The sequence below is a fragment of the Meles meles genome, chromosome 3 (genome assembly GCF_922984935.1).
Source record: "Meles meles chromosome 3, mMelMel3.1 paternal haplotype, whole genome shotgun sequence".
Lineage (NCBI taxonomy): Eukaryota > Metazoa > Chordata > Mammalia > Carnivora > Mustelidae > Meles > Meles meles.
In genome coordinates this window covers 110,815,335-110,839,951 of record NC_060068.1, presented here as the reverse complement: position 1 = coordinate 110,839,951, position 24,617 = coordinate 110,815,335, and the positions used below count along the sequence as shown (strand labels likewise).

At 39.9% G+C, this 24,617-nt stretch overlaps 2 protein-coding genes across 4 annotated transcripts in view; one reads left to right on the top strand and one right to left on the bottom strand.

Moving 5' to 3' along the window:
• UBE2B (ubiquitin conjugating enzyme E2 B) overlaps positions 1 to 10,636 on the top strand; it is an 18,261-nt gene extending 7,625 nt beyond the window's left edge. The window contains exons 4-6 of the mRNA XM_046000521.1: positions 1,376 to 1,465; positions 6,619 to 6,707; positions 7,758 to 10,636. Of these exons, the coding sequence (XP_045856477.1) occupies positions 1,376 to 1,465; positions 6,619 to 6,707; positions 7,758 to 7,886 (308 nt within the window). The 3' untranslated portion in view covers positions 7,887 to 10,636. The remainder of the gene's footprint in view (positions 1 to 1,375; positions 1,466 to 6,618; positions 6,708 to 7,757) is intronic.
• CDKN2AIPNL (CDKN2A interacting protein N-terminal like) lies at positions 548 to 24,617 on the bottom strand. Of its 3 annotated transcripts, XM_046000523.1 has the most exons (4): positions 24,226 to 24,605; positions 22,810 to 22,909; positions 18,374 to 18,419; positions 17,259 to 17,775 (listed from the first exon to the last, which is right to left on the bottom strand). In XM_046000523.1, exons 1-3 carry the CDS (start codon positions 24,462 to 24,464, stop codon positions 18,405 to 18,407), a joined length of 354 nt encoding a protein of 117 aa, XP_045856479.1. In that variant the 5' UTR covers positions 24,465 to 24,605; the 3' UTR covers positions 17,259 to 17,775; positions 18,374 to 18,404. The 3 variants fall into 3 exon arrangements, with proteins under 3 accessions (XP_045856478.1, XP_045856479.1, XP_045856480.1); XM_046000522.1 differs by lacking the exons at positions 17,259 to 17,775; positions 18,374 to 18,419 and adding an exon at positions 548 to 697 and having other exon boundaries at positions 24,226 to 24,617; XM_046000524.1 differs by lacking the exon at positions 18,374 to 18,419 and having other exon boundaries at positions 17,264 to 17,775; positions 24,226 to 24,595.

The following is a 24,617-nucleotide window of genomic DNA, read 5'->3' as shown; positions in this document are numbered from 1 at the left end:
GTTAGATATTGAAGAGCCAATATTTAAAAATGAAATTATTTTTCATTTTTGGTGGAAATCTGTAAAATGGTATGTTGTCATATGTGTCCCTTCCCAGCTTCACATTCAGTTGACTTCCCATTGGAAGCTTGGCCATGATTGGGAATAAGAGTATAAAGGGGTCCTGAGACTCCATAAAGTGGGCAGGAAAAAACTTGAAAATCACTGTTATTTGTGTGAGCTGAAATTTTTACAGTAAGTTTTTTTAATTAAAGCAAAATGCACACTTTCAAAATATGTAAAGACTATCTTCACTATTTAACTGTACCTTTCATAACACCTCTGATGTATTCAGAATATGAACTAGATAACCACTTTTGATTTTGCGTGTATCTTTGGCTTCCCTAATCCCAAATTTCCAGCAGCAAAAAAAATGTAGAAAGGTAGAGGTTGTATACCAAACATATAGATAAAATATCGGATAAAATAAATACAAGAATGGATTTTTGTTTTGTTTTTTAAAACTGCATTGTTGAAATCGGGATGAGCCTTCTAGAGACGTCTGGAATGGTTTAAACTTTTTTATTGACTTCAGAAAGGAATAAGTCTCGATTTACTGAGTATGTCCAAGGAGTTGTAGGTAGAACACCTCTCCAACCTTCAGGTGGATGTCCTCAAAATAAAAGAGCTCTGGATAGTGAGTAAACAGGATAGAAATCTAGAAAAACATACGAAAATCAGTAATGGTTATTTCTGCAAAATCGATTTGGAATTAGAGTTGAGAGTACTACTTTGTACATTGTGAACAGATTGACTTTGTTAGAAATGCATAATTTTTTTAAAAGCCTGTCTGTACTGACCATAAAATACCACTTAACAAGAGTGTACCGTGTTGGTCTATACCACAGTAGGCAGTTACACTAATACTTACTGGTTCTTGGCATATTTGAGTGAAAGGATTTGTAAGGGGACGGAGGAGACCTTTCAGATTAATGTCTGTGCCTCTGATCGAAGTTCTTTGTCATGTGGTAGTTAGCCCTTCTTAAAATCCTTTGGCATACCCCCTTCTAAGCTATAATAAAATAGCTGTAGTTTCCCAAATGTGCATTTTAAATTTCAGTAGCTAGGGCCAAATTGCCTTCCAAAAATATGGCAGTTTAACATTCCCACCAATAGCACATGAAAGTGTGTGTTCCCAAGTGCTTGCCAGTGCTGCGTGTTACCAGTCTAATGTAAATCAAAGTATATTTCATATGTTTTATGTTGCTAAGCCAAAATTGACATTACTTTTCGTGTGGTTGTGCAAAAACCAGTATGGGTTGGGAATTCATTGATGAAGAGTTTAAAAAGTAATGCTTGTCTTTACCATAATTATTTTGATTTGTTTTCTATCTAGGTACTTTTAAACTAGTAATAGAATTTTCTGAAGAGTATCCAAATAAACCACCAACTGTTAGGTTTTTATCCAAAATGTTTCATCCAAATGGTAAGTGACATTTTATTAAGCTTCATAAATGATGGGGGGGAAGAGTTCTTTAATTCCTTTTAGGCCTTGCCCCATAATTCTCACTGCGACAGGTCACTTCAGGATGTTGCTTCCATGTCAGTATTAGCAATGTTTTTGTAGCCTAGAATCTTTAGAAGGTTCCAGATTGCAGGTAAAGCTGTTTTGTCTTAATACTTTTGATTTTAGGGGCGCCTGGGTGGCTCAGTGGGTTAAAGCCTCTGCCTTTCGCTCAGGTCATGATCCCAGAGTCCTGGGATCGAGCCCCGCATGGGGCTCTCTGCTTGGCAGGGAGCCTGTTTCCTCCTCTCTCTCTGCCTGCCTCTCTCCCTACTTGTGATCTCTATCTGTCAAATAAATAAATAAAATCTTTAAAAAAAAAATACTTTTGATTTTAAAATAATACCTGTTTATTTGTAGAAATGGAAGGATACCAAAAAATTTTTGCTTAAAATTTAGTTTTTAAAAAATATGGGGCGCCTCAGTGGTTCAGTGGGTTAAGCCTCTGCTTTCGGTTCAAGTCATGATCTCAGGGTCCTGAGATCAAGCCCTGCCTCGGGCTCTCTGCTCAGTGGGAGGCCTGCTTCTCCCTCTCTCTCTCTGCCTACTTGTGATCTCTCTGTCAAATATAAATAAATACAAATAAATAAGTAAAATAAAAATCTTTAAAAAATACAAAGAGGGCGCCTGGGTGGCTCATTTGGTTGAGTGTCTTTGGCTTGCCTCATGATCCCATGGTCCTGGGATCAAGTCCTACGCTGGGTCCCTGCTCAGTAGGGAGTCTGCTTCTCCCTTTAACCTTTCCCCCCTGCTTGTGATCTCTCCTCTCCCTCTCGCCCCCCTCAAATAAAATCTCTCTAAAAATAATAAAGTACAAATAAATGCTTGTACAAAATTGAGATCATATTGTAATTAAGTAACATTTTTATAAACTGAGTATCTTTCCTTATTAAATATTCTTTTGCATTCTTAATAGCTGCATAAATGTTCTATGAGGTTACTATAATCAGTCTGTCCAGCTTTTGGTGATTTTCAGGGTTTTTTAAAGATTTTAATTTTAGGGGCACCTGGGTGGCTCAGTGGGTTAAAGCCTTTGCCTTCAGCTCAGGGCATGATCTCAGGGTCCTGAGATTGAGTACTACCTCAGGCTCTGCTCAGTGGGAGGCCTGCTTCTCCCTCTCTCTCTGCCTGTCTCTCGCTTACTTGTAATCTCTGTCAAATAAATAAAATCTTTTAAAAATATATATTTTATTTTTTTATTTTGAGAGAGAGTGCAAGTTTGGGGGGAGGGGTGCAAAGAGGGAGAAAGTGAGAATTTTTTTTTTTTTTAAGATTTTACTTATTTATTTGACAGAGATCACAAGTAGGCAGAGAAGCAGGCAGAGAGTGAGAGGGAGAAGCAGGCTACTGGCTGAGCAGAGAGCCCAATGCGGGGTTCGATCCCAGGACCTTGAGATCATAACCAGAGCCAAAGGCAGAGGTTTAACCCACTTAGCCACCCAGGCACCCCAAGATCGAGAATCTTAAGCCAGCTTCATGTTCAAGGTGGAGCCTGTAACAGGGCTCCATCTCATGACCCTGAGATCAAGACCTGAGCCAAAATCAAGATTCAGTTCCCACCCAGGTGCCCCACGTTGTCATTTTAAACAGCACTTAGAATGTTCTTGAAAATCTTCCCAAATAACCATTAATATTAGTATAGAACAACGTTTTAGAAGTGGGATTACTGGGTCAAAGGTTCATGTTTTTAAGGCTTTTTCTAACTTCAATTTTTTATTTTTTCTATCATTCCTATTTTTATGTGGAGAAATAAATTTTTTTATTTACTTTTTAAGATTTCGTTTATTTATTTGACACAGAACACAAGAGGGGCAGGGGCAGGCAGAGAGGGAGAAGGAGACACAGGCTTCCTGAGGAGCAGGGAGCTTGATGTGGGTCTCAGTCCCAGGACTCTGGGATCATGACCTGAGCTCAAGGCAGATGCCTAACCAAGTGAGCCACCCAGGCACCCCTGGAGAAATTTTTTTTTTTTTTAAGATTTTATTTATTTATTTGACAGAGATCACAAGTAGGCAGGTGCCTGGAGAAATTTTTTTTTTTTTTTTAAGATTTTATTTATTTATTTGACAGAGATCACAAGTAGGCAGAGAGGCAGACAGAGAGAGAGGGAGGAAGCAGGCTCCCTGCGGAGCAGAGAGCCCGAAGCGGGGCTCGATCCCAGGACCCTGGGATCATGACCTGAGCAGAAGGTAGAGGCTAAACCCACTGAGCCACCCAGGCACCCCCTGGAGAAATTTTTTATTCCTGTTTTCCATGATTTCTGACTGACTCTTTGTAATTAAATTTGCTCTTCTATAACTTCCTATTTACTTCTAATACATGTATATTCCTGGATTATAAATTACTGTACAAAAGACTTTCCAAAATATTTCAGCTTTCCTTTTTGTAACCTTGCTCATTTAAATATGGTCTTCCCCATCGGTTAACTTACTTTCAGAAGGAGTCACTTAATATTTATTCCACTTTTTTTTTTTTTAAGATTTTATTTATTTATTTGACAGAGAGAGAGATCACAAGTAGGCAGAGAGGCAGGCAGAGAGAGAGGAGGAAGCAGGCTCCCTGCGGAGCAGAGAGCCCGATGTGGGGCTCGATCCCAGGACCCTGAGATCATGACCTGAGCCAAAGGCAGCGGCTTAATCCACTGAGCCACCCAGGCGCCCCATATTTATTCCACTTTAATCTGACTAAGACTTGTTACTGAATTGACCCACAATGTAGTAAGAAGGCTCTGTAAATGAAGGTGGGAAAGACTGTACAATGTGCCAGGGGTTCTGTGTAGGGAGGTACGGTATTTTCATCCTTGGGGAAACAGTGTATTTGATTATTTCTCATTCCTTCATAATAGTGGTTTCCCTTTTTTTCTTTTACCAGTACTTTTTTATTAACTTTCTGATATATTTTTTAAACATCTTTATTTGAAATATAATTCACATATGTGCTGTTCATTCATCTAAATTTTACAGTTCAGGGGTTTTTGTACATTGAGTTGTACAACTGTCACCATATCAATTTTAGAACATTTTTCTCATTATCCCCCAAAAATTCCATGACAGTTGGCAATCACTCCCCTTTATCCCAGCACCCTAGCACTAGGCAGTCCTATTTTCTTACTTCTGTAGATTTGCCTGTACTGGACGTTTCCTATAAATGAAATCCTATAATACATGTGGTCTTTTGTGACTGACTTCTTTCAGCTAGCAGAGTTTCAGGGTTCATCTGTCTTGTAATTGTATTCCCTTTCCTTTTATTGCTGAAGGAAATTTCATTATTTGGATATATACTGTATCTTGTTTATCCGTTCATTAGTTGATGGATGCTTGATTTCTGGTTTACTTTTGGATTATTTCTTAGAAATAGTTACTAGTTCAAAACTTTAAAAATCATTTTGTACCTTTATGGGTTTTACAGAGGTGCTAATTGTTTTTTAGACCCGATAAGTTTGATGTTCCTGTGGGATAGATGATAAACCACTAAGCTGTGCTTTTTTTTTTTTTTTTTTTTTTTTTTTTTTAAGATTTTATTTATTTCTTAGAGAGTGAGCACATGCAGGGGGAACAGCAGGCAGAGGGAGAAGTGGACTTCCTGCTGAGCAGGGAGCCTAATGTGGCATAAATACTTGAAATCAGTATTTGAAAATTGTGGGACTCAGGCGCCTGGGTGGCTCAGTGGTTAAGCCACTGCCTTTGGCTCAGGTCATGATCTCAGGGTTCTGGGATCGAGTCCCGCATCAGGTTCTCTGCTCAGCAGCGAGCCTGCTTCCCTCTCTCTCTCTGCCTGCCTCTCTGTCTTCTTGTGATCTCTGTCTGTCAAATAAATACCCCGGGGATCATGACCTGAGCCGAAGGCAGCCGCTTAACCAACTGAACCACCCAGGCATCCCACTTAGGCTGCTCTAAAACTAATAACTGGAAGTAGCTAGCACGTGGATGGTCATTGAGGCCATGAGAGTGAAGAACATCACCCCAAGGGTGTATACTGGGCCAGAAGAAAGAGGATAGAGAGAGCCCTGAGAAATGACAGTATTTAAGTGTAATTTGCCTCCTCTTCCCCAAAAAGCCTTACTTATTCTTGTCTTTATGTAAGGTGATCTGGCTTGCTCCGTGAAGCTTTCCAAAGTTTGGCAGTATCTGTAACATTTAAATGCATTTATCCTTTGTTAACATAGCAATTCTACTTTTGGAAATATGTCATGTAGACATAGAGTCTCACAAGTGGGTAAAAATTTATGTTCATTGTATTTTCACATAATCAGTTCAAGAGGGGAAAAAACTTCCCAAATGTTAAAATTTAAATGTATTAATCACTGTATTTTTATTTTTTGATTATGAAAGGAATGCATTCTCATTATAAAACAAATCATAAAATGCAAGAATCCTATTACTTAGAGCCAGCACTTAAATTTTGGCATTTAGTCTTACAAATGTTAGCATTTAGTCTTACAAATGTTTTTGTAACTACACAGACTTCAAATGAAAACAATTATACCGTCATTTTCCTCTAAAATTTGAAAATTATTAAGGTGGACTACATTGTGGATATCTTTCTGTATTAGTTAACAGGGTAGATGTGTATCTTTTCTGTTGGCTACATTGGTATTGATTATATGAATGTACTGTTAGCCAGTCACCTCTTTAGGTCCATAAACAGTATATAAACACTTATAAACAGTATCATAGTGAGCTCTTCCTATAAATAAGACTTCATGTGTCCACATTTCTTTCTTTTAGGAATAATTTCTGGGAGAGTAATTACGATGTCAAAAAATAAGGTGGTGGTTTTTTGTTTTTTTTTTTCCAAGAGCTTTATTTAAGGAGTTTAGGAATAGAAGATTCAAACAGATTGGCTATAAGGTGGGTATTGAAAAAATTGAACTCTGATAAAGCTCCCTGATGTAAATGTGCAAAATAAGAGACCTTAGTTTTAACACTAGTTTTCCTGTGAGACAGGAGGGGTTTGGTAACTAATGTTCAGAACTTCTGACTGGGTCAAGCATTCTGTTTGTGGTAAAGATTTCTCTTTTAACTGTTAAATATGATGAAGTTAACAGGTAACCAATTTTAGTGTTGTCTTTGCAGTGTATGCTGATGGTAGCATATGTTTAGATATCCTTCAGAATCGATGGAGTCCAACATATGATGTATCTTCTATCTTAACATCAATTCAGGTAAGGGTGTGTTAGGTTGTATGATAGTTTTTTTCAAGATTCTATGGGATACAGGCAGCTCCTTCAGGAGCAGTAGCAGGTAACCAGTGGCACAGCCTGGATAAAACCCCACGATTTTCAGACAGCTGGTCTGCTTTTTTGTTAGTGACCACAGTGGATCAAACCCACAGTCATTTTCCTGATCCTTATGTAAATAAAGTGTTCTCACAGGTTAGGTATTTATGCTTATGAAGCATAGCCACAGGATGTGGAAAAGGAAAATACTTCTTAGAAATAGTGAAAGATGATTGCTTAGAAAAACCATAGGGACCTCAGGAAACTGAAGTGCAGAGAATCATTTAAGTATGATATCCTATCCAAGAAATCCTATTAAAAAAGAAGAGAGAGTGTTACCATTTGCCAAAACACTGGCAGATTATTTCAGAGTTGACCTTGAATGACAGTTTTGGAGAGGTGGAGTGAGGGATGTTTTAGTTTATGTGGATGTCAAAGGAGCAGAAGTAAAATTTTGGTTTGTGACCTTTTTTCAAAGCTTTTCCTATCATGTTTTATAGACATTGTTTTCAGCTTCCCTATTTCATTCCCTTGCTGCTAGATGTGTATGTTTTCTTGATGAAACAAGATTCTCTATCCAACTTAACTGTCAGACATTTGCAAAGTAACCACAGAAATAGAGCTTAACTTCGGAAAATGTTAGTTGCTATTTCTAGGTATTGTATGTTAACCAAATCAAGTTTTTTATTTCTTGGCTAATACTTCAGTATGTTGAAGAATATTCTTTCCTAATTTCTTTGAAATTAGAGGTTTTAAGGCAGTTGAGTACTATGTGTTTTGGAAGTTTCTGTTCTCTAGTAGGAGGAAATTATTGAATTGATCAAGCCATTTCTGAAAGTATTTAAGACTTGAAAATATAGAAGATAACATCATTATCTGTCATTTCTTTACTGAGTAATTTGTTTTTTTGTACAACCAGTATGCTAGGTATCTGACCAATGTTAATGTAAAAAATAACTCTCCACAGATCCTTTTTTCCTTTCTCTTTGCTTCCAGTCTCTGCTGGATGAACCAAATCCAAACAGTCCAGCCAATAGCCAGGCAGCACAGCTTTATCAGGAAAACAAACGAGAATATGAGAAAAGAGTTTCGGCCATTGTTGAACAAAGCTGGAATGATTCATAATAGACAACTGGTCTGTTAATTTTTTTCATCATTGTTGTGTATAATTTACCTCTCAGTAGAAAGGCTAACAAATTTTAAGTGCCACAGGTTTTAAGGATTCTGCAGAAAAAAAAGTCCTTCAGTTTAGAACCTACAAAAGCTTGTGTATCTTGATTAATGTACTTTTTATTGCATGGTGTGAACTAAGTTATTGCTTACATAAATTTGTAATATATCCTGTTTGTATTTTTTTCCAAGTGTATAATGTTGGTGTGGAGTTTTCATGACAGAATAATACACATTTTGTAAATCTGTACTTTTTTCAAATATTGAATGCCTTATTTTTGAATTCTTTAGATTTTTAAATTGGAGAAAAGCACTTAAAAGTTTTTTATATATGAATATTACATGTAAAGCTGTTAAAATACATAACTTCAGTGCAAGAGACTTTGTCACTTATTTCCTTATCTGTGTAGGAGGGGTTAATAAGTCTCTAGCTCTCCATCAATTGAGTTTCATTTCCAATTTCAAAAGAACAGATTTATATTTTATCAAGAAATTCTTCAAATTTGATTCTAACCACCAATTATAATTTCAGACTTTATTTTAAATGTTTGAATGAAACTATATCCATTTCACTTGAGCAATTATAGACATAACTGGTTTGATTCTGTCCAACTCTGTATTTAGGCCACGTGTTACTGTTTTTCATGCACTACTTACTGTTAAACTGTACTTTTCGCAATTTCACAGTTTGTACCTCTACCATGAGGAATTGGCACCTCTACCGGAAGCAGAGAACTAATGCAACTTATTTGCTGCTTGATAGCACTTTAAAAGATTTTTGATAATGAAGAAAGTAAAACCATAAACATTTACCAAAATCCATGCCCCACTATTAACTGAGTAAGAATTGGTTGCATTGGTTTAGCAAGGCAGATATTTGGAAGAAATCTTGGTGTAACTGAAAATATTTGAAAACTGCCTTTTAATGCAATTGCATATCTGTTTATTCTGGGAAAATGTTTTAATACCAGGGCCTGCTGAGTTGCTTTCTCTTGTGGAGATTTTTTTTTTTTATCTCCTAAGTTGTATAAAAGTTGTACTGCATCTTAGTTTACTGGATAAATTTAAAACACAGTATTGTAGAAAGCTAATACAAAGCTATCCTATGCCTTCAAATAGTACAGAAAATGGAAAATATACAAGTAAATTCTGTTGAACCACCTGTGTAGTCTTTCTAGTAGTTAAAACAGCTATTTGAGTAACCCCAATATAGTTTCTTGTCCTATTCTTAACTAGTTTAGTAAGCTAACAGTTTATTGGAAGACGAGGATTACAGTGTCTACAGCTTCTATTTTTTAAGCCAAATTTAACACTGGAAGGATAAGTGCTGATGTTTCCCTTTAAAAGCTATTACCTGGCAAAGTTTTGGGTAAGTGTATGATCTTAGGAAGCTTTTCATACAAATAAGAGTCCATTCGCTGGAATTAATGACCAAAAAAAGAGATGCTTACAAGTACTTTTTGGTCATAGTAAATGTGATGCTTTCATACTCAGCTCTGAGACAAAGTGTAGCTTCTGTAGACATCTCTACTCCAGTGACAAACTCTTAAATATACAGTAGATATGAGAGTCCTCCCCTCTTACTTCATTAAATGCTATTTGGTTGCTGCTTCAAAAGCTATTTTTATCCTAATCTGCTTTCCTTTTCCTATTGAAAAGTGAAATATTTCAAGTACTGATAATTACAGGGGGGCTCACATCTCACTTTGCAGGGAGTCGCTGAGCTCTAAGTCCGAAATTCAACACACGCATAAAATCTTACCTTGTCCACATTCCCACTGGAGAAAATTCTTAGGATTCATCTTCTCCCAATTACTCCTCAATTTTTTTTCTTCAGCCTTGGAACAGATTCCTGTTTCTTTGGTTGAGTATTAGATGTAAACCTTCAATTTTTACAAGGTTATACCATACAAAAAGTGTTTACTTTTAACCTAGGTAAACTTTATAAATGTGTTGTTATAGCAAGAGGCTAGAACTAAGTTGTTTATTTCGGTATGAAGTTGGATTCATGCTAAAGCTGAAATGCATTTGTAATGCACTTCCTCTGTGACAGTACTTCTGACATAGAATGCTCTGTGTGCATAGCACCATTTGAAGCACTTTAACGTATGTGATCCCAGTTCAGACTTAAAAGTAATCCTGTGAGGTAGGTACCATTATATTACTGATGAGGAATCTAGGTACAGAGAGAGTAAATAAGTGATCTGTTAAAGATCAGCCAGCTAGCAAGTGATAGAACTGGGATTTTTACCTAGGCAGTCTGGTCTTGTAGCCAAGAAATGGACTATCCCTGAAGAAATATTAAGGTATTGAGTTCAGTTTTAGAAAATCTATTAGACTTAAATATGTCTCTCTCATTTTTTAAAAATACTTCAGTTGATTTAGACTTTGTGTAGAGACTGGTATCTATCCAATGAAGTTGTTTTCTTGACCACCATTTTCTATCTCTTTTTTTCTTTATATAGGCACACCTTCTGGCCTCTGATATAAAGGACTATAACCTATGACTTACTAATAGACCAAATTTTTTTTCCCCTTCATGGAAATACCCTTGAGTCCGTGCCCATCCCCCACACCCCAATGAAAGTTCCATGAGTAACTTCTGAAACTGACCTAAAAAATCTTACTCCTGTAGGTAGGTGGAAGGTAGTGGGGAAAAAATCTATTAAAGGTGCTTATTTAGAAGCCGTATTTTGTTCTCAGTACTTGTAAGAAAGAACCCTAGGGCTCATAATGTACAATCTAGAGTTATGTCTGAGGTATTTTGAGCTCTCAGTTTTCCCAGGTTTTAGGAGATAGGGATCAACTTTTTAGGTCTTGGTGGTATTTATTACAGTTCCTTTCTGTTGCATTTTGAAATGCAGAGTCCCTGAGGAATCTCAGTTATGTGGAGATTATTATGTAAATAGAAGTCAGTAGTTGCAAAGCTATTAAAGGCAAATGAAAGTGCCCATAGGGCAAGGGCCTTATGCCAAAATGGTAGCTCTGTTACTTCAGTTCCCATCTAGTTAGGAAAAAAACAACTGCTGTCAGATAGGAATAAATATTAGTTTTCTTTAGTTAGTCAAGTATATGGCATGGAGGAAAGAGATTAGGAACAGTTTTGTTGAGTTCACTTTTTTCTCTGTCCTTTGAAAAAGAATATACAAATGTGTGCCATTCCTCTTTGAGTAATATCTCCACCTCTCCCCAACCCCAGCTGTATTGGTCTAAAACAATTTTGTTAATAACTTCTTGAGGTTTTTACATTTCCTATTTATAGCATGGGCTAGGGCTTTTTTTAGTTTGGGCCAGAAAGACAAACTAGCTGTGCCTTTTGCAAACCTTTTTGAGTGTATGACTTCTCAAGCTCAGCAACGTTAGCTCCTTTCTGGTTGAAATCAAGCACCCTGGAAGGAGGGACTCCAAGCTTCCTCTTTTTTGGAGGATTTACCCTTGGGTGAAAAGCCTGCATGGACTGACTTTCAGGAACTGCCACTGAGTTGAGTGGTAAAGCTTGGCAATGTGATGCTTTTATCAGTAACTTGTACAGTAATATGTATGAGAAGACTCTAGAGCCCCCGTGACAAGAAATAACCTTTTAGCTGGTTAGAGAGATCTTTGTATGGTGACAGTCTTAACAAGTATGATGCTTCTATAGTCTTTTGGGGGGAGGTTAGCTACCTAAATTCTTTCCTGGAAGATTGGGATTCTTAAAGCCACTGGGTTGGGTACTTGTCTACAGGGGATCGGAGCCTATCTATGAAAGGATCTCTGTAGGCTCCAACAACCTGTACCATTCAGTTGTCATTCTTCCTGGAATGCAGAGGGATTTTATGGTGTCTTGAAGGCTGCCAAAATGCAAACATTAAAAGCACTTAAGGCAGACCTCTTAGTGCTGCTTCCTGTCTGAAGCTCAAGGTGTAAGTTGCCCTTTTCCTTTCCCCCGTTACAAACAAGACCTTTTGCCAAGAATAGCAGAGCCCCCAGCTGAATTGGACTGGCTGCACTCCTAAGAGAATATCAAATGCAGAGAGGTTTGCAGAAATTTGGTCTCTGTATAAAGTCATTTTACAAAACTGAGTTGGGAGATTTTATGTTACTGTAGTAGTATGAGTACAAAGACCACAAGGAACTGGAACCTCCTTTTCCTGATAACATCCTGGGCAGAGCATAAGAAAAGAATCAGATTCTAGCCCATGTCAACTTCGGTCAAAGGCTTGGAATATCACCTCCAAAAAAAGATGGATCAGTAATCCCTGCTGTGTTCTAGTGGGTTATGGTTATAGACCTGTCCCTGCATGAGTACATAAGGCTGTGGTTTCAGGTCAAGACTCTCTAGAACAACAGTTGGAAGGCTGCCTTTAGAATAAAAACGATTTCTCTCTCCCAGGGGTGGGGTACAAGGGTTCTTCTGCAAACCACTAAGATCAGTGAGGGCAATACTAGGGCTCGGTGACAGTGAGGCTGACGAACCCATCTGTTCAGGGAGAAAGTTCCCCTCCCTGGCTTTTGTTAACCCTTACACATTAGTTCTTTGATGGGCTGCATATTCTTTTGCACTCAGCAGCTTGAGAATAGCACTGTCCCCATGGCACCTTCTCAAAACCAAGTCTGACAGATCAGGCTGTAAGAGCAACAATACAAGTACAGTTTCAAAGATTGGAATGTAAATCCAAATACTAGGAACCTCCTTTCCAGACACCCTGTGGCATTACATGCACAGGCCTGGGCAGGAGGCCAGCAAGATAGCAGAGGACCCCTAGAGTTCAAGCTCCAAGTCCTCTGGAGACACCGAAGAGCATATTCCCGGTTTTGTTACAGAAGTAGAATGTAGTCATAAGAAATAATTTGGTAAACACAAAGGTAGAAGGAAGCATGAGTCTGTCTCACCACCTGAGAAGTTGAAAACAAGTGGTTTAAGGGGAAGTGGGACTATAGGTGATGGATCAAGCCCAACAGTTCCCAGTCAGCTGAAGCCCACAGTTCACACCAAGTGATAAAGTCTCATCGGTTTACAAGGTGACACTCAGGTAAGCCTGCCATGCCAGTGCTTGGGCAAAGGCCATGTTCATGGGGAGAGGAGCAAATCCAACGCCTTCACAAGCCCCAGACCCTAGATGCAAGTGGTACAGGGGTTGCAAGGCACATAGTGTTAGGGGAGAACTGCAATGTACCTATTAAGCTCTGGCCACCTGCTGACCCCCACCCCCTATCCTGGAGGTTTTGCTTCTACCTCTCTGGGACTGCCAGGCATTTGATTAAGGCTGAATTGCTCAGTGCCTGTTGCCATTCATTTTGTCAGCATAGCTACTTAGGACTTAATGGGCGCCAACTCATGACTGGCCCTACCACACAACTGGAACTGATGTGGTCTGCCCTTCTACAGCCTTGGGGACAGAGCCTGGTCTTGTGGGGGTGACTGTGGGTGCTCATTTTTCTTCTGTGTAAGTTTTAGTTGAAACACTTTGTTTTCACAGCTCGGCCTCAAAGGGAGAGTAGAGTAGGAGTGAAGCAGGGAGAGTTCACTAAATGCCAGTTACTGAAGGAGAAATTTTTCCACCAAATTCTCCAATAAAGATCAAAGTAAGAATCATCCCCCACTTCAGAGATCGCTACACGGAGGTGAAGTAAATCAGAAGGAATTACCTACCAGTGCACATCTAGGTTCAGTTAAATTATTTTTCTTATAAGAAGATACAAGAGAGAAAGGAAAATGCAGTTCCCGCAGTGAGATTTTTGTGCTAGGATTCACAGCAAAGCAAGGGCTTTAGTCAGTAGGCCCAAACAGTTCAATGTTGACCTCCTTACAGTTAATCACCCTTTCACTAAACCAGGGGAAGATAAGGCCTGGCTCAAGATGCCCTAACAGCATTTCTCCTAGGCAACTAGGTTGGAAGACCATAATCAAGGTTCTTTTGGGGGTCATTTGCCTACTTTTCCTAGGCTGGGAAAGGAGAATAGGACTTAGGCTGGGACCACCCAGGTTATTTCTAAAGAGCCCTCTGCCTGACAGCACTAAAGAAAAAAACTCTGGTTCACATGTCCATGCCTAAGATATGTTAAGAATTATAGCTCTGTCTAATGGGAACTTAATAATCTCAATTTTTACTTCTTGTATTTTGATTCCCAAAGGTGATGTATTCTTGTTACCCCCCGCCGCCTCAGCTGGTCCTGTCTGTGGGCAAAGCTTCAGGCCCACCTCCCTGACAAGACCACATACGCAAAGGACTCTGCCCCTAATGCTGACATTGTGAGAAAAACTAAACCAAAATGAGAAAGGCAGCCAACATACTGCCACCCCTGGACATGAAAGTCCTAACTTGGAAGGAACAGAGTAAACTTGAGAAAACCTCATCAGGCTTTTAACTTAAATAAATGAATAAATAGGCTCTTTCACTTGCTTGCTCTTTATTTTAATGAAAAGCAAGCCCAGAGAGATTCTTTTTCTTCCCCAAGGAATATGAATGAAAAAATATATATACATAAAATAAAGTTTTTTATATGTTATAGATGTAATATTTTTATATTTATTTTCTATATATATAAATACATACATAATCTCCATGAGGGCAAATTTTTTTTAGTGTACATTCATTATTCATTAAAGGAAGCAATTTCCATATGACCACAATCTGTTTAAATTCTAAAACCTTTGCCTCTTAAGATTTGTGTTTAGTCTTACTCCTACAGAACCAAAAGGTGTCCTTAACTAGTCAAGGATAAGAGCCATGACTAGATAACATGATACCTAGACTACAATCCTCAGACTCCAGAAATTGAATCTCCAGACAAAAGGGTACCCAGCAGAGACTTGAGCTGAGCAGCAGAGAAATCGAGTTACCTGACATTTAGAATAATATAAATTTCATTTAAGATGTGTGACAATGTATATTTTCAGTGTTGTTTACTACAAATAATAGCAACACCTCAGAGGATGGGCAGTGATAATGAATCCTCCCAGTGCCCATGGAATAGTAGGTAAGCCTCAGGTTCACATGAATCTTGGAAAATCCTTGCCTCCACAACAGTAGACAATTCATCAGGTGGGCTATAAACTCTAAAGAATATCGTAAAAAGCAATTTTCTGGGTAATAATATAAAAGGGTATCACGGTTAACTGAGCACCCTAAACTGTACTGTTAGTACTTGCTCCTCAAAGTCTTGAGACTGAAGTCATTACAGAAAGGATGCTCTGTAGTTGTTACTTGAAGGTAACAGTTTACCGTGTCCCCTCCTATATCTCGTGATTTTTACACCGTGCTGGACAGCACTGCATATATCAAGACCAGTATCTTGCAGTGAGCTCCAGCTTCAGCGTTAAGAGTGGGCCATTTTACCTACACTACAAGGACTGCTGCAATGCAAAAATTTAGATTTCTATGCCACTTTCTATTCCAAAAAAACAAAGGATGAAACTTTAAAATACTGCTTAATTTCATAGATGAGATAGCTACAAAAATTTTAAAAGATGAGAAGAACAGCTTAAGCTGAGGAAATGATGAGAAAACCCATTAGAAAATTGTTATCAGAAAATCTGCTTTTGATTAGAGACACTGAAGAAGAATGGGGGAGGGGAACATGCAATCGGTGCACAATTTAAGCTTGCTTTATGCAATGGATACATTCCTGACAGGATACTATTATTTTAATAGGGCACTGTATCTTAGAAAATAGGATCCATGATGAGAAACCTGTAAAAGATGCATTTTAAAAATGAACAGCCCCACTCTGATATTTCCCAACTTGTAAATTTGGTTTTTAAGCCTCACAAATCTGTGTAGGTAACGAGAACAGAAAGAGGCTAGGCTACATTCGAGGAAGAGGCTGAGGCTTACTGAGCACTGGCTTATCCCTGCAATATCTTCGTCTTTTGCCACAGTTCATCTGTATTTCTATGACCTCCATTTCCCAGCTAAGGCTAGGGAGAGAAGTGGCTTGCCTGATTAAATCAGAGATCCTGACCTCACTTGGCCTACCCTAGTGATTGCTACAGATTAGAGCCAGAAGCTGCAGAGATGCGGCCCATCCAAGGTGTGATACTTGTCCTTAGGCTTGAACAGTGAGAGGCATCTCACTTGTCTGTTCCTAGGCATCATGCTCCCACAGCCAGCTCTCCTCTTCAGCATTCCTGGTTTTTCAGTTACCTGGGTTTAGTGGTAGGTTCTGCTAAGACAGGATCCACTGTCTTATTCACCATTATCCCAAATACCAAGCCCAGTGGTGAAATACCAATCTGTTATATTGCTGACCCCAAATGAAGTCCCTCTCTCAGTATTTATGCCTGGCGGTAAGTTCTTAATGGTGGGTATTAAATAAATAGAGGGCTCCTGTCTGGCTCAGTTGGTAGTGCATGCAACTCTTGATCTCAAGGTTAAGTTTGAGCCCCAAATGAGGTGAAGCAATTACTTAAACATAAAATCTTAGGGACACCTGGGTGGCTCAGTCAGTGAAGCATCTCCCTTCAACTCAATTCAGGGTTCTGGGATCCAGTCCCGCATCAGGCTCCTCGCTCAGCAGGGAAGCCTGCTTCTCCCTCTGCCTGCCGCTCTCCTTACAGGTGCTCTAACAAAAAATCTTAAAAAAATATATTTTTTAATAAAATAAAATCTTAAAAAACCAATGAATGAATGAGAAGAGGGAGAAGTTGAAGGCTAGATACGTTAACCAGGTGGGAAAAACTGATACAAGAATTTCAGAGCAAGGCAGCATTGCATTAAACAAGTATTTCTTCAGGGGCTATGTGCAAGGCAATTCCTTAAATCTAGAAGACCAAAACCTTCGGGGTCCCTGTAGAAAAAAATAATGTGGGCTTTACTCAGCTACCTGGGAGACCTTCTAAAAAATGTATAGATCAGCTAGGCTGCCTGGACCAAGCTATGGCATGTGGTGTCCATTTTAAAATAAGGCCAGGTGCCTTTTTATAAACTGCCCTCTTCCCATGAGCTAGTAGGTACCTGAGACCTATGATTTAATTCTCACTCATCTCTTAAAAAAAAAAAAAGATGAGTATGTGTGGCCAGTGGCCATAAAGATACCATAAACTTCACAATGAAATAAGGATATAGGGCCGCCTACATGGCTCAGTCAGTGGAAGTGTCTGCCTTTGGCTCGGGTCATGATCTCAGGATCCTGGGATCAAGCCCTGAGTCGGGCTCCCTGCTTGGAGTCTGCTTGACACTCTTCCTTCTGCCCCCCCTTCTCATGTTTTCTCTCAAATAAATAAAATCTCTTATTTTAAGATTTTATTTATTTGGCAGAGAGAGAGTGATAAAGCACAAAGGGGGAGCAGCAGAGAGGGAGGGAGAAACAGGATCCCTGCTAAGCAGGGAGCCTGATGCAGGGCTCAATCCTAGGACCCTGAGAATATGATGAACTGAAGGCAGACACTTAATCGAGTGAGCCACCTAGGTGAACCTCAAATAAATAAAATATTTAAAAAAAAAAGAAAGAAGGGCTGGTTTGCCTCAGTGCAGGGTGGGGAAAGACCATAAAACAGAATTAGACTTGAAAACACTTATTGAATAGTCCAAATTGTAAAACTCACTACCTGCAATTATTACAACATTAAAAAAAAAATAGGCATTTTTAACAAAAAGTTTGACATTCAAAAAGTGAAAAAGGCATGATTTAGAAATACATAAATATCTATGCACACTTTTACAATGATAACTACTGGAAGAATGGACCTTTTAAAATTCCAATCTAGACAAGACTGTCATTCCAAATGCCTCTTTCCTACATGTTGGAAATACCAGGAATCTTAAGAGAGCTGCTGTGGTCCATGTCACATTCATCCCAGCCTCCTTCCTAAGCCTTTAGCTGATGGTGAAAATGTGATGAATCTTCTGCCTCAGCTCTGATGCTGGGAAAAAAAAGAAAAGATTATTTAGCCATGTAGTCCAGCAAATCAAACTTTTCAATTAAAATACAGCAGTGAGGGTGGGTTATGGACATTGGGGAAAGTATGTGCTATGGTGAGTGCTGTAAAGTGTGTAAGCGTGACAATTCACAGACCTGTACCCCTGGAGCTAATAATATATGTTAATCTAAAAAATAAACATAAATAAATTAAATTAAATACAGCAGTGAGGGGCGCCTGGGTGGCTAAGTGTCTGCCTTCCACTAAAGTCATAGTGCTTAAGTCCCAAGATCAAGTCCCACATCAAGCTCCCTGCTCAGTGGGGAGTCTGCTTCTCCTTCCTCTGCTTCTCCCCCACACTTGTGTTTTCTCTCTTGCTTACTCTCTCTCAAATAAATTTTTTAAAAAATAAAACAAAGCAGGGATAGAATATTTATGTACACCTAGATGGAAAGTAGACTCAAATTATTATTTTACTACATATAGAAAATTCAACAAAACATTGAACATACCATCTATTTGGAAGCTAAAGCCTAATTTTGTTGTCTTGAGACACCTGTGATCTATAAATGTTGAGAATTTAAAGTGATAACAGAAATACCTGAAATATAACTTTCTTCATGGCATGCTCTTCAGTGAAGGGTGTTCTAAAAGCAGAATCACACAAACATACACTGTTCTAAATTAAAATCAGTTGAATCCAGGTAGTAATTCACAAGATTTCACACTGACTCAGGATATTTAGGAGATGTGAAGGTTATATATTTTTGGATTTCACACTATTAGAAACTGTAAATGCATGTCTTCAAATAGTGGCGAACTGAAGCAGATATATTCTTTCTGGGTGCTCTCTAGCACCTTTGGTAAATTTAAACTTGGCTTTAAACAACTTTTAAGCTGGGTGTGAAGAAATCATGTTGGCTGTCACCTTGTATTTGAATGGATTTCCTTAACATTTAGCAGTGTAAGTGAATCAATCTGAGAGTCTTTTTAGTAATCAGAGTTTTCAAGGTATGACCTATTTCCTAGCTAAGTCTGTCACTCCAGTCTTTTTGAGCAATGAAAAAGCAAAATTCCTCAGGAAAAGCAAAATACGAGAAGCGTTTCCCCTTTTAGGAGAATGCAGTTATCACCTAAAGAAACCGTCATTACTCCAAAGGAAAAGAAAATCCCCTAAGACATCTTTCAAACTTCCCACAGGACAGACCAAGACTACGACAGCACAGAAGCTGCCACAGCTCTGGCTGCTGCAAGTACAGTCTTTGACACAAGCCTTGGCACGGGATTTACTCATCTTGAGCTCGGGGCAGTAGACTGGCCTATGGGGTGAGAATCAGCTTTTCTGCCTTTTTCTCTTTCTAGTGGATAAAGGGGAAAAGGTAGATCCAGTAATCTGACAGGCTGAATTTGTTCTTTTTTATTTTTATTTTTTTATAGATTTTATTTATTTATTTGACAGACAGAGATCACAAGTAGGCAGAGAGAGAGGAGGAAGCAGGTTCCCCGAGGAGCAGAGAGCCCGATGTGGGGCTTGATCCCAGGACCCTGGGATCATGACCCGAGCCAAAGGCAGAGGCTTTAACCCACTGAGCCACCCAGGCACCCCCAGGCTGAATTTAATATTCCAAAATACTTGCCACTGTATTTATTCATTTATTTATTTATTTAGATTTTACTTATTGAGAGGGAGAGAGAGATAGAGAGCACAAGTGGGGGGAGAGGGAGAGGCAGGCTCCCTGCTTAGCAGGGCTCTATCCCAGGACCCTGGGATCATGACCCAAGCCAAAGGCAGAGACTTAACCCACTAAGACACTCAAGCGCCCCATTTGGTGCTTTAAAATCACACCTCGTTTCACCACGGCAGTTGCTTTTCCATTACCTGAGAGCTTGCCAAAATTGGACATAATACAGAGAAAGGCACTTCTTGAAATGCAAGTATGCTTGTTTTCGTACCTTCTTGTTCCCATTTCATATCCCGTCATTTTCCGTACTGCCATTTTCCTTCTTGGATAAAAATGTTCTCAGGAAAAATGGGCCAAGAAATTAAGTTGACAAATTCTTTCTGTGAGCCAATAATGATAGCTTCCTAGTTAATCACTCCTCTTTCTCCTTAAGACAATGGCTTGGAAATATTAACTCTGACAGTCCTAGTAATGACAGCCTTCCTGAGTGAGCTGCTTCCTTTTGTTAATTACTGTTCACTAGTGGATAGAGCTGGTCCACCACAAAGACTGCTAATAGGTGCCTAGGGTTGACTATTTAGGTAACGGAGATAGTTTGCTCAATATATTTGTACTGAATCCAAAGAAAAATCATACACTGCAACCATTTGACAAATACCACCTGTCAGAGAACAATGCTCATTTCCTCAGACCAAAAAATAATAAGAGTTGGATAGACCACAGAGATGTATTTGCCTCAAAACTGCAGAATATGTATAAATTTTTAAACCTATTTTTTAAAGATTTTATGCATTTATTTGAGATAAAGAACAAGTGAGAGAGTAAGTCAGCATGGGCACAGGGAGGGGTGGCGGGGGAGAAAGCAGACTCCCCACAAGCAGGGAGCCCAATACAGGGCTCAATCCCAGGACGCTAAGATCATGACCTGAGCTGAACGTGGATGCTTAACCGACTGAGCCAGGAAGGCTCCCCTTAAATCTTACTTTAAAGAAATTATGTCCTAAGTTACCTTCACTGTCCAGTCTCAATATGCCAACAATGCCAGGTGATTCATTTCTACTTTCGAGCTGGCTTTAAACCCCACCTAAACTCTAATTTTAGAGCGGAAGATCTATTCTAGATGCATGGCTCAGTATCAAGGTTTTTTTTTGGTATGTGGGCTGGCAATGTTGCTTAATGTTTGCCAGCCTCTATTACATGTAAAAACTTCAGACAAGAGACAGAAGAACTGCTGGGAAGTCCCCATGACTCCAGGGTGGGCTTCAACGGAGAAGGGACAGCCTTCAATACCACACAAGTTTGTCACAGCACACACATCAGAAGATTCCTTCTCAGGATGGAAATAAATACAAGAGTCTTAAAAACTGGCAAAACTCTACATACCCTTTAAGGATCTCACTTCTCAGGATTAATTGAGTTTCATTTTCATTGGTATCAATAGTCTAAAACTTGGCTACCAAGAAAACTTGTTTTATTTGAAGAAAGCCAAAACACACAATGCAAAAGTGCTGTAGAAGTAGAGGCTCCCCGCAGGCTTCTTCAAGGTAGCTAGGTGAGTATGACTAGTCTGCTGGCATGCATATCAATTACAAAACCTCCTTAGTTTCCCTTGGTCTGCGACCCTAACACTATAAGGGTTCTGATCTCTTAATAGTCCAGAAAAACTATAAGGACTATGGCTACATATAAGACAGAGAAACACAGGGGCGCTCAGTTGGCTAAGTGTCTGCCTTCAGCTCAGGTCACTATCTCAGGGGCCCTAGGCTCCCAACTCGGCAGGGAATCTATTTCTGCCTCTCCCTCTTGCTTTTTCTTTCTCTCACAGATAAATAAAATCTTAAAAAAAAAAAAAAAAGTACAACAAAATTAACTCGAAAAAACAAGTTTTAAGGATGGCAAAATACCTCTTAGGAGTAAAAAGCAAGGAAACAATCTGCCACATGCAATTAGGAAGTAAAGGCTGATCCTAGTCTTGCATAGGCATACTCAGGCAGTAAGCAATTATCTAGGTGCCCCAGGACTGAGCCCGAGGAAAACTATTTGAAATCAAATGGGGTGTACTCTTTGAGACTGAAGTACTTTCTGGGAAGCTGATATATTAATGTCCACAGATAAATGAATGGATAAAGATGATATGCTGTTATACATATACATAATGGAATACTACTCAACAATAAAAAAAGATCTTGACATTTGCTGCATGGTTGGGCCTGGAGTGCATTACACTAAGTGAAATAAGATAGGTGAAGACAAATACAGTATGATTTCACTTATATGTGGAATCTAAAAAACAAATGAACAAATAAAACAAAACAGATTCATTCATTCATGAAACAAACTACTGGTTACCAGATGGGGAGGTGGGCGACAGAGGTGAAGGGGATTAAGACGTACAAACTTCCAATTATAAAATAAATTAAGTCATGAGGATGTGATGTACAGCACAGAGAATAGTCAGTAATACTGTAAGTTTTATATGGTGAAAGATGGGTAACTGTTAAGAGATTATTTTATAATGTATAAAAATATTATGAGGTATGCCTGAAGCAAATAGGATATTGTAGATCATTATACTTCATTAACAAATTTTTAAAAAAAATTTTTTTAAGATTTTATTTATTTGGGGCAACTGGGTAGCTCAAGTCATTAAGCTTCTGCCTTCAGCTCAGGTCATGATTCCAGGGTCCTGGGGTCAAGCCCCACGTCAGGCTCCCCGCTCCTTGGGAAGCTGCTTCTCCCTCTCCCACTCCCCCTGCTTGTGTTCCCTCTCTCAGTGTGTCTCCCTTTGTCAAATAAGTAAAATCTTAAAAAAAAATAAGATTTTATTTACTTGACAGAAAAAGTGCACAAGCAGAGGGGGCAGCAGGCAGAGGGAGAAGCAGGCTCCTCAATGAGTAAGGAGCCTGATGCAGAACTCGATCCCAGGACCCTGGGATCATGACCCAAGCCAAAGGCAGATAATTAACTGACTGGGCCACCCAGGTGTCCAATATTTTTAAAAATTTTTTAATGAAAGGGCTTAGATCCTTGGAGAGTATCTCCAAGAGTAGACAATATACTGTAACACATCAACATAAAAGCAGGGGCCATTAACTCTATACCATTTCAAATGCACTTAGAGGGGCACGTGGGTGGCTCAGTGGGTTAAAGCCTCTGCCTTCGGCTCAGGTCATGATCCCAGGGTCCTGGGATTGAGCCGCGCATCGGGCTCCCTGCTCAGCAGGGAGCCTGCTTCTCCCTCTCTCTCTGTCTGCCTCTCTGCCTACTTGTGATCTCTGTCTCTCAAATAAATAAATAAAAATCTTAAAAAAAAAATTTAAAAAAAAAATCAAATGCACTTAGAAATCCTGTTTACCTTTTTCATTAATTCACTTCTGGTAGTAAATTGTGGCAGGTCTTCCACTTCAATCCCATCAGCCATTTCCATCACTTTGTCTAAAAGGTCTTTGTTGTAACTGCACAATAAAAAGTAGTAAGATAAAAACCTCAGAGAAATTACTTGTCACTGTGGGCTAATGAGAAATTGCAAGTAGCTCAACTCTCAGCCTTCTGATGTGATAGTACAGGGAAATGGACACATGCTCAGCATGGGGTTAGGAAACCGTTCTTGAGGCTTGTGGGTTCAGAAGTGGCTGTAGGAATGCCAATAGAACAGGTGTTTCAAGATTTACAAAAAAAAAAAAAAAGATTTACAAAAATAGACGCACTGTGTATCTGGCAGTACATACTTGTGGACACAGTATGAGGGCCAAAATGTTTTTTTTAAGCACGTGCAATGTTGGTCTAATGTAAATAACATCATTTGCTCATTTGTCCAATTTTATGACATTTTCCTAGTCTTGGAGCCCATTAACCAGGATTTCCCAGGGGCACCCAGAAAACAGAGGAAAAAGCCTTTGGCACTGCTTCTCCGAATCCTGTTCTAATAACCCCAACATCTGAAAACAAAACCAAGTGGCTAAGGGCTGGAGGGAGCAGGTTACTAGAGTCAAACAGCCAAAAGGGGTGCAGAAACCAGGACTAACACAAGTCATCTTACTATCCTAACACAATTTCAGGACACTAAAATAAAAGGATGTGGAAGCTTCAAGATTTGACACTTTCTTCACTGAAGGGGTACAAGGGGTGCCTGCCTTATCGAGCATTTCAAAAACAGTCCCTTAAAGGTATGTTATTTTCATAAAAGGAAAAGCAAAGAGGCAAAGGCTGGCTCTTGCTAAGAGTCCAGCAGACTGGGGAGTAGGGAGAAAAAGTCAAAGGACACAGATTACATCCTGCCATAAATGGTAAAATCCACAATCCTGCCAGAACACTATGGCCTTCTCAGCTCTTTCATATGTAAACTGGGGATCTCAGTTTCTGTGTCTGCACGTTTGGCACGTATGTGGAAGGAGCCCAGAAACTTAAAACGTACTCCTCAAAGGTGAAGGTTTAAACCAGTAGTATTAATACAAATAACAATGGCATTTTACCGCCCACCATAGATTGAGCTCTTGCTAAATAGCCCCTGCTAGATGCTTGGTTTTTTGTTTTTTTTTTTTGGCTCTTTAATACTGTAGTCATCGCAACTCATTTTCCGAATGAGGAAATTGAGGCTCTGAGAGGTTAAATGTCCTTCCAAAGATCTGGCTAGCGTGGGAATCAGCCATAGGCCGGGACAGTGAGGCGGACGGTTGGGGGCGGGGTCAGCACTGGGCAGGGGTCAGCCCTACCGGAGGGCTGCGGGTCTGAAGGCAGGGGACAGGGTCAGCCAGCCCGCAAGGGTCCGCACCTGCAACCCAGGAAGAGGTGGTTGGCCCACACCATGGAGAGGGACAGCAGCTGGTCCAGGCGGCCACCGCCATCGGGCGGGTCGCGATAGTCGGGCAAGTGGCGCAGGATGAATTCCATGCGAGCCTTCCATTGCTTCTCGCTCTCCGAGTAAGAGCGGAACTGCTCCGCGAAGTCGGCTGCCTGTCGCACCCCTGAAACTAGCTTCTCCACCGCTGCAGCCGCCTCGCCACCCACCATGGCGCCCTCCGCCGCTGAGGGCCGCACCCACCCGCCGCCTTCCCGACTCGCACCGCGCCACCTCCCCGCGGCTAGAGGGGCCCCGGCGGCGCGCGACTGCTCCGAACGACCTGCCTGGAGCGCCCTCGCCGGGAGCGGCGGCTTCAGCGACTG

Excerpts from the sequence above, each read along its gene's own strand:
- CDKN2AIPNL (XM_046000522.1), bottom strand. The coding sequence starts at position 24,464 with ATGGTGGGTGGCGAGGCGGCTGCAGCGGTGGAGAAGCTAGTTTCAGGG. Across the intron at positions 22,910-24,225 it reads CACCTCTTCCTGGGTTGCAG|TTACAACAAAGACCTTTTAG; the intron begins GTGCGGACCCTT and ends TTTATTGTGCAG. Across the intron at positions 698-22,809 it reads GAAGTGAATTAATGAAAAAG|ATTTCTATCCTGTTTACTCA; the intron begins GTAAACAGGATT and ends ATGTTTTTCTAG.